The 13,876-nt window shown below is 35.7% G+C and overlaps 1 protein-coding gene across 2 annotated transcripts in view; it reads left to right on the top strand.

Annotated features, from left to right (window-relative positions):
• Nucleotides 1-11,891, top strand: part of POLR3G (RNA polymerase III subunit G) — a 44,078-nt gene extending 32,187 nt beyond the window's left edge. For both annotated transcript variants that reach the window (XM_080803283.1, XM_080803284.1), the window contains exons 7-8: nucleotides 3,798-3,944; nucleotides 9,297-11,891. In XM_080803283.1, the coding sequence (XP_080659409.1) occupies nucleotides 3,798-3,944; nucleotides 9,297-9,383 (234 nt within the window). In that variant the 3' untranslated portion in view covers nucleotides 9,384-11,891. The remainder of the gene's footprint in view (nucleotides 1-3,797; nucleotides 3,945-9,296) is intronic.
• The last annotated feature ends 1,985 nt before the right edge of the window (nucleotides 11,892-13,876 follow it).

Raw genomic sequence — 13,876 nt, 5'->3', positions numbered from 1 at the left:
CTTCATTGTTTTTAATATTTCAAAAATAAAAAGATAAAATATCCTAAAGGTTAATAAACTGAAAATTTGCTCTCCCATCCTTGTCCCTAACCATCTAGTTCCCCTCTTGTACAACCAGTATTATCAGTTTCTTATAGATGGATCTTCCAGAAATATTTTATGTATAACAAATAACAGATTTTTTCTTTTTCTTTTTCATGACAAAAGCTAGCATATTATACTCTTCTGCACTTTCATTTTATCAGTTGTAATCAATGGAGCTGGCTCTATGTAAGTCTGTATAGAGTTTGCCTCATTTTTTTTTCTTTTTTGGCTGCACTATAAGAATGAACCATAATTTATTTAACCAGTATTGTATTGATGGCCATGTTTCATCTAGAGTTTTGCTATTATAAACAGTGCTATAGGGAATTTATATTAAGTATGTCATTTTACATCTGTAGAGTAGATTTCTTGAAGTGGATTTCTTGGGTCAATAGTTATGTGTATTAAATAATATGGATAAATATTGACAGACCACTCTCCGTGGAGGTTATGCCAATGTATTCCCACTGTCCTTGCAGATACTACCTTGCACTGATGGTCATGATGATGATGATAATGATAGCAGCTTATTATGTACCAGGCTCTTTGATGAAAGATATTTACATACATTATGTCCTGAAGACTTCATAACAAGGAGAGATGGATATTTTTCTTCCTTACTTACAGATAAGGAGGCCAAGGCTTTGAAACTTTTACTTGCCTGGTCAAGTTGGCACAGCTCTGTGATAACAGAAACTCAGTTATATTATTTTTTGGCTAGTGCTTGAGCCAGAGATAACATATCTGAAAATAATGGCAGGAGGATATTGAGGGAATGGCGATAACTGTCAGGTTTAACCGTGGTGGAATGATGGAAGGGGTTGCAGAACTAGCAACAGATTCTGACTCTTCTTAAAGCTTCCTGGAAAGAAGTTGCTAAGATGACATGTGCTATAAGGAGGATTGATCTGAATGTGGTTTCTCATCAGAACAAATTGTCCTTCCTGATTTTCTACATTTAAACACCTTTTTCATTTTGCACATGTTTAAACTGAAGTTTTAAATCTGAAAATTAAATGAGTTAGCTTTTTTTAATCTCTCCGTTAACGAGCAGAATCAGCTTCTGGATGACTCTCTTATTATTCATTTCTTCAGCAAAAGTAGTTGCTGGTTTTAATATAATAAAACTGTGGATGGGATGCCTGGATGGCTCAGTGGGTTAAAGCCTCTGTCTCCGGCTCAGGTCATGATCCCAGGGTCCTGGGATCAAGCCACGCATCAGGGGCTCTGCTCAGCAAGGAGCATGCTCCCCCACTCTCTGCCTGCATCTCTGCCTACTTGTGATCTCTGTCAAATAAATAAATAAAAATCTTAAAAAAAAAAAAAACTGTGGATGGAGAGAAAGTAACAAACAGTCAAATCTTGTGTGTGTGAATAATCAGACAGCAGTAAACTAATATTTGAGCCTCTGTCTGCTTGACTTATGGGAAACTCTGTAGGTTGGCTGCATATTATTTAAACTAGAATAACTATTCCCTCTCTTTAAGTTAACTGTTTGCGAAGTGTTTTCACGTTGTGTTCATCACATTATTCTTAAAACGAATCTGTAAGGTAGTAATGGGTAAATAGTTAAATCTCACAGAGGAGAAAATGGAGACTAAAAAGCAGACAAACCAAAACTAGTAGCTTAGCACATAAAGAAAAAAAATAATGAGACAATGTGTGTGGCTCTGAGATCATTTTTTTTAATTTCATAAATCTACTGTAGTTAAGCGATTTAAGTATTTTACGGGTTTGACTTAGGCCTATGTAATACAAATAAAGTTGTTATTTTAAAAAAATATTTGAAATGACAGTAGTGGAAATAAAGACTTCCTAGACCTACAGATCAGTGAATGATTTTTGTATTTTAAAAACATGTTCCAGGGACACCCGGGTGGCTCAGTCATTAGGTATCTGCCTTCGGCTCTGGTCATGGTTCCGGGGTCCTGGGATCAAGCCCCACATCAGGCTCCCTTGCTTGGCGGGGAGCCTGCTTCTCCCTCTACCTGCTCCCTCTGCTTGTGCTCTCTCTCTCTCTCTGTCAAATAAATAAAAAAAATATTTTTAAAAATAAAAAATAAAACAAAAACATGCTCCATAGTTGGTTTAAATATGCTTATTGCTAATTATGAAATAATAGCTAATAGCAGGATTTTTCAAATAGAGTATATACCTTGCGCAGAGCTTAATAAGTACAGCACTACAATTCCCTTGTAACTACACAAAATTTATGGGTCGTAGACCTCTTTACTGTAATTAGATTAAAATAGAAAAGACTCCATATGTTAATGTCAACATAGCATCATTATATGTGGGTGTGGGTGTGTGTATTTGTAGACACTTCAAAAGATATATCTATAAACACTATTTTGTTTACTTGCGATTTTCCAAAGGGATTGTCAATTTGAAAAATTGCACGCGTTATAGTAATAACTCATATAAAGCAACATGAGTCTGTGTGAAGATAAATCATCTTATGTCTTTTACCTTTGTTTTATTTGTTCTGCCTCAGTGGAATGAGGTAAAAAAGTGGAATTTGAATTTTTTAAAAAGATTTTATTTGTTTATTTGACAGAGAGAGAGACACACACGCAGCAGGCAGAGGGAGAGAGAGAAGCTGAGCAGGGAGCCCGACACAGGGCTCAATCCCAGGATTCTGGAATCATGACCTGAGCCAATGGCAGATACTTAACCAAATGAGCCACCCAGGTGCCCCAGAACTTAAATTTTTATTAGAAATTGAATCTTTCTGATGTAGTTTTTATTGCCTTTGATTTCCTTAAATTCAAACTTGAATATAATTAAAAGGATTTTAAAAATAAGTATTTAAGAGCCAGTAAAGGAATAACTAAATTGTAGTCACTCCAAATACAAAATGTGTTTTCTCTTTATATGTAATCTACAAAGCAAATATAATAGGATGGAGCATTTGCAGCTGTAGAAATTAATGTTCTGTTTATTGTTTAAGAACAATCATATCTTAGCTAAAGTGACCCTGTGCTTTAATTATGAGTATTAACATAGGGTCACCTGGCTGGCTCAGTTGGTAGAGCATGCAACTCTTGATGTCAGGGTGGTGAATTCAAATCCCATGTTGGGCATAGTGCTTACTTTATAAATAAATACATATATACATACAATGTAGACATTTTTGAAAGGTTGCCATTACATTCTCTTTTCTCCTTTTATGTTGGAAAGAACAAAATAGCCTTCTGAAGGTTTCTCTGTATGAACTCAATCAGTTCAGTGTGTTAGAAGGAGATAAGGGCCACCTGGGTGGCTCAGTGGGTTAAGCCTCTGCTTTTGGCTCAGGTCATGATCTCAGAGTCCTGGGATCAAGCCCCACATCTGGCTCTCTGCTCGGCAGGGAGCCTGCTTCCCCCACCCCTCTCTGCCTACCTCTCTGCCTACTTGTGATCTCTCTCTCTCTCTCTGTCAAATAAATAAAATCTTTAAAAAAGGGGGGGGGGAGGTAAGACAGAAATCGTGAAAATAAAGCATTGTGCTTAGAGCTGATATTGAGCCATCCCTGAGACCCAGTTATGAAGTTAGAAACTCAATGAAAACACTAGTATAATGACAAGACAGAGAGTTCTTCCTTTGTTGGTGAGCTCACAGTTTCCTAGGTAGTGGCCTGGAGGATTAGAATAAGGTGATGTTTTCTTGAAGCTGAGCAGGGAGTCAAAGTCTAGTGGGTTCCACATTAAATTAATGAAGTTCCTTTATACCAGGAGCTGGAAAAGAGAGGTGATGGTGAAAAATCAGATGAGGAAAACGAAGAGAAAGAAGGAGGCAAAGAGAAGAGTAAAGAAGGCGATGAGGAGGAGGACGATGACGCTGCAGAACAAGAGGAATATGATGAAGAAGAGCAAGAAGAGGTAAACTTAGTAACTTTATTAAGGGTTCTCTACTGAGGAATCAGATATATGCTATATAGTCAAAATAACAAACCAGAACAAAGTCGATGAGAATGAGGGGTATGTCATTATCACTGGTATCAGTTCCTTAGTATCAAGAGAATGAGTTTAACATTGAAATCAAGATACCAAACTGAATCTGGGAGGTAAGAGGAACTTGATAGGCAACTTAGTAAGTGGGAGTCCACAAGTGAAGCAAATCGATCAGATTAGTTTAAGGTTTATCTACATAAAATTTTAAATCCGCCATTACTGTAATTAAGGACTTAAGTCATTTAGGGTCTGAAGAGGAAACCCCTGCCATACCATCACATTTCAAACCCCGAAGTGCATGTGGACCCTGGCAGAGAATAGGTATGATCTAACCTCCAGTATCTGAGTTACGGCTTAGTGGTATGGATTTGGGATTTCTAACTTCTAGAAACATGGTGCATTTCAAAATAAGCTAGAGCCAATCAGGGTACTTTTGAGTAGGGTAACTTTGTTGGCCACAGCCTCTTTGGGACTTAGTAGATACCTCATGCAGTAACCCTAGGCTGGGAGTTTCTTCTCCATGGCAGTGAACTTTGTCTTCACTCCATTTCAGCTTCCCATGTGACGCTAAATCTTTTCTTTACCTGAAAGTGCTATATCTCCAAAGTCTTTATTATATACTTTAATTCTTTTACATTAAATTTTGGATTGTTTTGGAATTTCTATTGGTGTAAAGAGAGAGGTTTGGATCCATTTTTATCTATGTCCAAATGGCTGGCCAGTTGCTAACCGCATTTATTAAATAATTCGCTTTCTTCATTGATTTATAGTTCCCTTGTATCAGCCATTAGATTGCAACTTCTGCTTAGATGTATATCTGGGACCTAGTTTTGAACCATCACTCTGCTGTTCCAGTTAATAGAAACTTTTCATTTTTTGTTATTTCTAGGGAAGAATTTTCCTGAGTGTTCTTTATTCTTTCAGATAAATTTTAAACATTTTAAAATTAAAAATATCACATTGTGTCCAACTTTCTTTGCAGATCATTCACTTTTTTATTCCTGCACTCTGATGTGATTGAGACTGCCAGACCTCTGATTCTCTATTTCCCCTTTACTCATTCCCTCTCTTAATCTCCCTCCCTAAAGGGCCTAGATCCTTGCTCACCCTTTAACTGCTTTCTTGCCATCACTGTCTTCCTGTATGCTCCCAGCACACACTTGAGATCAAGGTAACCTTTGATCAGTTCCACTGTCTCCCCTTTTCCCTCCAAACCACCTGATGAGCTTTTCTGAGGAATCCCAGGAACTGATGCTACTAAAGCAACACTCACTAGCCCCTTTTTGCTGACTAACACATTCTCTGTATTTCTCTTATCAAGTCATCTATGTACAGCAATTATTTTAGGTCATCTCTTTTTTTTTCTTAATCCCTCTCCCTGACACCTTTTTCTTTTACTCTTAGCAGATAATAACCGCTTTATACAGAGAATGATGCTACCAAGAAGAAATTCCCTTGATTTTGTGTCCTCTGCCTTCAAACTAAATGTCTTTCCTCCTCCTCCTTTTTTTTAGTGAAAGAAATAGTCTTCGTAGTATTTAGAGTTAATTGTCCTTCCTTTTGGGGCTCCACAATCCTTATGTCCTTTCCCTTTTCATATTTTCATTGTCTTCCTACTCATCTCTTCCATTCATGCATTAAAACATCTTCATCTCTCATGATGAAGTATGTTCCCCACATTCCCTTCCAAGTGTCCTGCTATCTTTTGGAAAGCTGTTTAGCTGGCTTCACTTGCTCACTCCCCCCCACTCTTTAGTTCTTTTCATCTGATTTCCACCTGTATGCTATGGAAATTATTGCCATCAAGTTCACCAATAGATAAATTGTAGTCCTGATTTCACTTTTCTGCAACATTTAACACTGCTCACAACTTCATTGTTAAAATATTATTTCCTTTATTTAAATTCAACAATTTAAGGCAATTATGGCATCAACTATACGCCAGGCATTGTGCTGCGTGCCAAAACATAGGCAAACATTGTTGCTTTTCTTGGTTTGGGGGACACAATACTTCTTGTTTTTCTCCTGTTTCTGGTACCTTTTCATGCTCTGTTTTGAGTTCTTCTCTTCTTTCTAATCTTTAAATGTCAGTATTCCTCAGACTCCTTCCCCTGGATTTCCTTTTCTCTCTACAATCCCTATCCAAAATTTTAGTTGCCCTATAAATACCTATTAGTCCCTTTTATTTTTTCATTCACTGTGCAGTAATCGTATGCCATGCATATGCTTGGAATTGTACTAGGCAAGGGGGATGTCAAGATAGGATACAGTTCTCTCATCAAGGATATTGGTGTAGTGGGGAGACACACAAGAGAGGAGACAGTTATAATACACTGAATAATACTATGGTGTGATACAGTACAGGATGCCATAAGGGTACATAAGAGGGGCACCAAACTCCATTTTAGTGATGTGAACAAAGGTATCTCAAAGAAGACAATCTGAAGACTTAATCAGATCAAGATGAGAAATGGACCGGAGGAGATTTGCAGATAGAGGAAAGTGGGCGGAGAAGGCTTGCAGGTAATGAGAGTGTAGCGCTAATGGTGTAATTGACCAGGTAAGTCAAAATGACTGGACTAGAGAGTTCAAGTGGAGGACGTGGAGAGACAAAGCTGAAGACAAATATTAAATACCAGGCTGAGCAATATGACTTTATCCTGAGTGCTGCAGGTACCCTTTGAAGGGTTAAAGCAGTGGGGTAGTTTTATCGTATTTGTATTTTAGAAAGCTCAGTTGCTTGGATTAAAAGGAACCATGGTTAAATCATGCTTGAAAACTTGTTGCTATGAACCAGTGGTGATTTTGCCCTCCAAGGTATAGTTGGTAATATCTGAAGACATTTTTGGTATCACAACTGGTCTTGGAGATCATGGCGTGCTATTATCTTTGAGCGAGTAGTGGCCTGTTTTATAGACAAGACTAGCTTTTGGAATGCTCTCTTTATAAAGTCTGCTTGAGGTGAGCTCTGTTGAAATTAAGATCATCCCTAATAATAGCAAACATCAGGATTCTAGTAATTCTAGAATTCTGTGTTAGGCCTTAGCAGAGTACTAAACATAGTTTATATAAATACATTTCATTAAAACAAACAAACAAACAAACAACTTTCCACTTTAGTAGAGAAAGGATACATGTTTTGAGTATGAGTCTGGGTGAGGGATGAAGAGGGGAGCTCAGTTAAAGACTTTCCAGACTTAAGTCTTACTCTTGGTGCTTTTTAGCAATTAATTAATGAAAAATTCATGTTAATTAACTTGACATATTGAGGGTTTGAGAAGCATTGTTTTTGAAGAATAAATGGAACAAATTATCTAGGTAACACCTCTGTCAAATTAAAGAAACACAGACTTTTTCTTTCTTCAGTCTTTTGAATATTGTAATTAAAGGAAAAAGCAAGGGTTCAAATGAAAGCCAAGGACCACTTAAGCCATCAGTTTCAACAAGTTCTCACTTTGTACCTGTTTCAAGATTATTAACATCACAAAATTACCTAAGGTAAATCACTGAATGTACTTGGAAGTTGTTCATGTCTAAAGCAAAAGTTGCATATGCTTGACTTTGGAATAGTGAAGTATGCCTTCCAACTCATTTACAAAGTGGTCTCATCTGAACTCTCGACAATGCACCCCTCCCCTGTACACTAGTCCCAAGGCTTCAGCCAGGCTCCAGATGTTACTGGATTTCTTGGCACCAGAGAAACCAAGCCATCTTCCTGGGGATGCTATGGAAACTTACTGGATACAGAAACTTACAGTGTCAGGGAAGACAAAGTAATAAAATCTGTATCTGAATATTACAAGTTATCTTGCATTATTTATATAAATTTATATGTAAAAATAAATCCCACCATGCAGGTACTAAAAAAGCTGATATCCAGATGACCTTCTTTTGAGAATCGTCTCTACTTCTTACTTTATCATAACTCTTGCTATAGAGAGTGGAGATGTAGAGATTAATTTTTTGATGGTAGATTTCAATGAAGTAAAAAAATCTAGTGACAAGTAAAATAAACACCCATGGACTTATCACCCAGCTTTAACAATCATCAATGTATAGCCATTCTTTCAACTACTCATTCATTCATCCAATCCATTCCTATCCCCTGACTTCCATTCCCCATCCACCTTGGATTGTTACAAAGCAAATCCCAGGCATTGTATCATTTCATCCCATAAATATTTCAGTATGTACTAAAGAATAAGGGCCTTTAAACAACATGACAATATTATTATTATACCTAACATAATGAAATATTTCCTTAATATCATCAAATATTAAGCCAATATTCAAATTTTTTAAAAGATTTTATTTATTTATTTGACAGAGATCACAAGTAGGCAGAGAGGCAGGCAGAGAGAGAGGGAGAAGCAGGCTCCCCACTGAGCAGAGAGCCTGATGCGGGGCTTGATCCCAGGACCCTGAGATCATGACCTGAGCCAAAGACAGAGGCTTAACCCACTGAGCCACTCAGGCACCCCCAATATTCAAATATTTTTAATTGTCTCAAAAAAATTTATTGTTCATTCCAGTCAAAATCCAAATACATCCCATACACTGCAATTAGTTAATAACTCTCTTAAATTTCTTTTAATCCATATCCAAAATGGATTTTTTAATTTTTGACAGAAAGCACAGAAATATCGGGAATCATTTACAAGGATAAGAGTCTTCCCCAGTCTTGATAATTGAAATGTTCCCAGGAACTTAATTACTCTTAACCTCAAGGAAACTGAGGGGCCCTAGATGGAATATGGCATTTTCTAGGTTTCATTTGGTATCTTGAGGCTTGTTTTTTGGCAAGGAGCAAAAATCCCTCTACTTATGCTCTGTTACACACCGTGACTGAAAACCTCAGTTCTGGTGTAGTTTAATGAATGTTAATGTAAATTGGCTTTGTTTCTTGAGTGTCTGTACATTTGTTTGGAGTGTTTAGTGGCTTAGGTAACTAAACCATAGATCGTCCTCCTGAGGTTTGTAATGAATTCAATGTATCATTCTACTAAAGTGTCATGGACATTCCTTCATTTTCTCTTAACTAGTTGGTGCCTGGAAATTTTAGGAGGTGATGGTCTTGTGGAAAGCAGCACAGGTAGATGGAATGAAAACCAGTGTATTTTTTAAGCAGATGAAATAGCAGAAACTTTTCAAAAACCTGCTATGTTTTCTTATTACTTGATATTTAGAAACTTAAAGGGTCAGCCTACATTATATTGTTTAATAATGATCTTACTACTCAATTATTTTAATGTTTACTGAGGAATATATCATTTCACTTAGGAAAATGACTACATTAATTCATACTTTGAAGATGGAGATGATTTTGGTGCAGACAGTGACAACAACATGGATGAAGCAACCTATTAGCTATGAAATTTCTCCAAAAATATCTTGATGATACCACTTCTGAACATTTGGACAGACTTGTTTTCTATTTCTGATAAGGAATATTATATTTTTGTTCCTCTTTTGCTGGGCAGATACTTGCTGTCAAAATACTCAGAACCACTTTGAGTTTACATACTACTTACCTTACCAATCAGTCTCTGATACTCTTGACATTTCCTTCTCAACACCCCTGTCATCCGTCTTATGTATTCAAGTGGATTTCTCTTGTATCACCGGGATTTCAGTGTGCCCAGAGTTTTTGCATTTTTTAATCTATGTATTCATACTTGAACAAATTACTCTTATGGAACTCGATCTGTTGTAAAACTATTACTAGTCATTATAGTGAATTTCTGCAGTCTGGAAGTTGATGTAATAATACTGCACAAAGAGCACTTTAAAAACAAAGAAACTTGAAAATAGTTTTATCTTTTACTTTTGCATGGTCTGTTCTGTGCTGCATTATGACTACAAAAACCTACTGGAGCTCTTACAATTGCATATTTTATGAGATTAGAAGTTTTGTGATCAAAAACATACAGGGAAAAATGCCACTCTGAACTTAATGAATTTCCCAGGTCACATCTCAGCCCATACAAAAATATGGAATGTATACTAAAAAAATACTTGAATTTGGAGCCAACTCAATACCATTTAACATATAATCATCTCACTGTCGTTAAGTTTGATCTTTGAATAATTGGGCTTATGAAAAATTAAGATATCTAATTTTGTACTTTACAAAAGTATAGAGAAAGTTCTAGTCGTATAAATCTCACTGCAGAATGCATGTGTACAAAATCTGTGAGTTGTCATGGCCGTTGTTAAATTTCACAGGACTCAGTTATCCAATTGATTTATAGAACAGTGCAGAATAAAACTCAGGTCATTTTAAAGTTAAGATTAATCTTTTTTGTTTTGATTAAAAACTGGCTCCCCTGACTTTTAATATCTTGGCAGAGTAAATACCTAGACCCCCCAGCATCCAAAGACATACAAATGCCAAAGATTTTCAAGGGAATTAATATTGTATATTTTTAAATGATTTCTTAATATTCTCTACCAAAAAGAATAAAGAAGATTATTTTTCCCTTTTAGGAAGATAGTCCCCTTACCTTCTAACCTTGAGAATCAAAGCCCTAGATTCTGTTTCTACCTTTACTATAGACTCAACCTTGAAAATGAGCTTGGTTAAGTTTTCTGTGCCTTAGTTTCTCCACCTGTACACTACTTCCTATAAAAATTGCTTACACACTAACCGAAATTTGCCACGTGTATTCATTCATACCTTAAAGAAATGATCACTTCTTAAACTTGGTTCTCACCCTCTGAAAACTGGTAGCTTCGTTAAGTGACTGAAAACAAGCAGTTTTGAAAAACAAGCATGTTGTCCTCACAAACTATTTTATATTGATTTTCCCATCTTATGTTCTGGAGGGAAGGACTGGAGAAAATTTATGTCTTGTGCCATTTTGAAACATGACTTTCTCAGGAAAAACATCGCTTTCAATTTTAATACTTCCTCAGATTATTCAAGGTAGGTGTGAAGACCATTGTTAGTTCAGTGTGCTCATCACATGTGAATTATTTGTTGAAATAAGCTTCTAGGAAATTTTAAACATTCTAAATGGAAAACAAAAGAAAGTCCATGTTAATCATTTTTTTTTAAGATTTTGTTTATTTATTTGACAGACAGAGATCATGAGTAGGCAGAGAGACAGGCAGAGTGAGAGGAGGAAGCAGGCCCCCTGCGGAGCAGGGAGCCTGATGCGGGGCTCGATCCCAGGACTCTGGGATCATGACCTGAGCCGAAGGCAAAGGCTTTAACCCACTGAGCCACCCAGGTGCCCCAAGAAAGTCCATGTTAAAACAGCAACCTACTAGACTTAAAGTAGAAACTTAAAGTTTCTAGTTGTAATGGGCAAATAGTCCCTTGGGATTGTTAAATAAAACATTGATGTTTTATTCTCTCACCTCCTTAGTACTTTAGCCAAATACCATTTAATTTATAGAAATCTGATCTCAACAGTTCTGTTTACCTGCTTCAGTATAACTCTGCAGATGACCCTGTGAATCGGTCAGATGCACTTAAGATACAGGTATTTATTTACCTAGCTTTCAGTTTTGCCTCCAGTTATAGTCCGCAGATGGTAAGACAGCCCCTTTGGGCAGGGATTTGCTTCAGGAGCCCCCAGCCATCTGCCTTAAGTGCACTGTCTTCCTCTTTTTATAAGTTGAAAGTAGACTAACTGTGAGGACAGGGAGTATTTGCAGGTTGCTTTACCAGCATGAATCTTGTCCTTCTGGCTTAAAATCTGAGACTGTGAAGTTAGTTATTTCGTAAGAAGGTAAACTTCAATGCAGAGGTAGCCTCCTGTATATAAAAAAGTACTTGTTGGTGAAGTGTCTTTAAAATTGCTGTATTAATAGGCCAAACTGTTTTGTTGTTATAATGCTTATTTTCCTGTTTACACATTAAATTCTTACAAAACAATTTTGTGTCCTTTTGTTTTATATAAACATGTTTTTGAACCTACTTAAATGTTTGAGAAAACAGATTTGTTAATACAGATTTTATGTAGTGAAATAACTATTTATTGAGCAAGTATGACAGTTACCAAGTATTCTTGAATAAACCCACAAAAGAAAACTCTAGGTGATTAAAGTCATGTTCACAAATGAAGAGATTTGGCAGATAGTGTAATATTAGTGTGACCACTGCTACCGTGGACTGACAGTGGATACAAGAGAATACTAAGAAATTTGGAAGATTTTGTTAACCTTTTTACCCCCAGCACATTCAAATGTACAATGTCAATGGCTTTGCCTTAATATACTTAAAGACTCTGGAGTTAGTAAAAACTTGTGAGCTTAAATACAATTTTAAGGGGAAAAAAGAATTACATCACAAATTCCTCCATTAAATAAATAAAAACTTCAGACAACTTTTTCAGTTTTTTGCTACTGGTAATTTTGAAAAATATCCTTGAAGTGGAAAGCTTGTTTCATGATAAAATTTACATTTAGATCATGGTGCTAAATATGTGACCCACAGCTTGCTAAGCAGCCGTGGACCGTGCCTGTTAAAGTCTTCTTCCCTGTTACCGAAGTACATCAAAAGAACACCCATCTGAAATTTGTTTTCATTTATGTCCTATAAATAACCCAGTGGATTTTATTTCTGTGTAACAAGGGGGAAATATGAATTGGTAAACCTTTGGCAATTCTATCTACCTTACACAGTATGTCCACATCGAAGAGTTTGATAGAGGAGGAGAAAACATTTGTTTTTATTCAATTAAATTCACCAGCTTCCATTTTAGACTGAATAATAAAATAGAAACTTTATTACATTTTGCATCTTTTAAAATATGAAAAATAAGGGCAAAAAGTTTTAAAAACCAGTTTTACAGATGTTCATGCTAACAATGTTCTACAATTCCATTTTGCCTTTGTATAAAATACATTATACAAAAGATTTATAGTATCTGCATACATAAAAAGAATTAAATAAAGCATTCAGATAGTTCTATGATCTAACAGTGCAATATGCACATACGTGGAAGAAAAATACTGATTTCCTGAGCAATGCTGTTGTAATTCAAAATAAGAATGCTACCCATCATAATGCACCTGTTAAATACAGATTTCAAAAAACCCCACGTTTACCCTGTAACGCTCTGACTGGATCCTTGCTTCATGATATTTCTGAAACATCCTTCATATTCTCAAGTAGGTAATTTTAGAAACAGGTACCTTAAGAAGAACTAATTTAGTAAGTAGTGGTTCATTTAGGAATGCTTGCTGAACAAGCAAGCAGAGTCCAGAAAAAGAAAAGCTTTAAAAAACACAAAAAGTCCTTCAGAAAAGTTCATTTAACATTAGTCTTCTTTCTAATTATAATATGGTCATCAGACTTTGTATAATTCATTTTAACCTATCTTTTGAAGAGGTGAATCCCATAATTTTCTAGTAGAATGGCAAAAACTTTAAATGGCATTCAATAGTTCAAAACAACTTAACCATTTGTAGCCAGCCTTAAAAAAAAAAATCTGCCCTAAAAACAGATTTTTCTTCACTTATAACTCCCAAGTTTTTAAGTGAACCAAACGCAGTGATTCACAATTGTTAGCATATATATAACATATGTACCTTCTAATGTAAAGCATCCAAGTAAATTCAAATAAGGATTTCAACACAATTTAAATCCATAATATCAAATAACTCATTAAGTTTTACAAAGTAATTATTTGCTACAAATTTTGATGTATATTAGTACTTTTTAAAAGGTAAAATTATTCTAGATCTATTAAATGCTTAGGAAATTTTTTAAAAAATGACCATTAAAGATTAGAATCTAAAATTCTATGTATATGACATACATAGAATTATATAGGATTAAAATATATAGAAAAAGGAAACTGCCTGATTGTGTCATAAGGATATATTTCCTTCACGAAACAGGACACACT

Source organism: Martes martes, assembly GCF_963455335.1.
Source record: "Martes martes genome assembly, chromosome: 5".
NCBI lineage: Eukaryota > Metazoa > Chordata > Mammalia > Carnivora > Mustelidae > Martes > Martes martes.
Note: the sequence above shows the minus strand (reverse complement) of the source record. Positions and strands in the feature narration are given on the sequence as shown.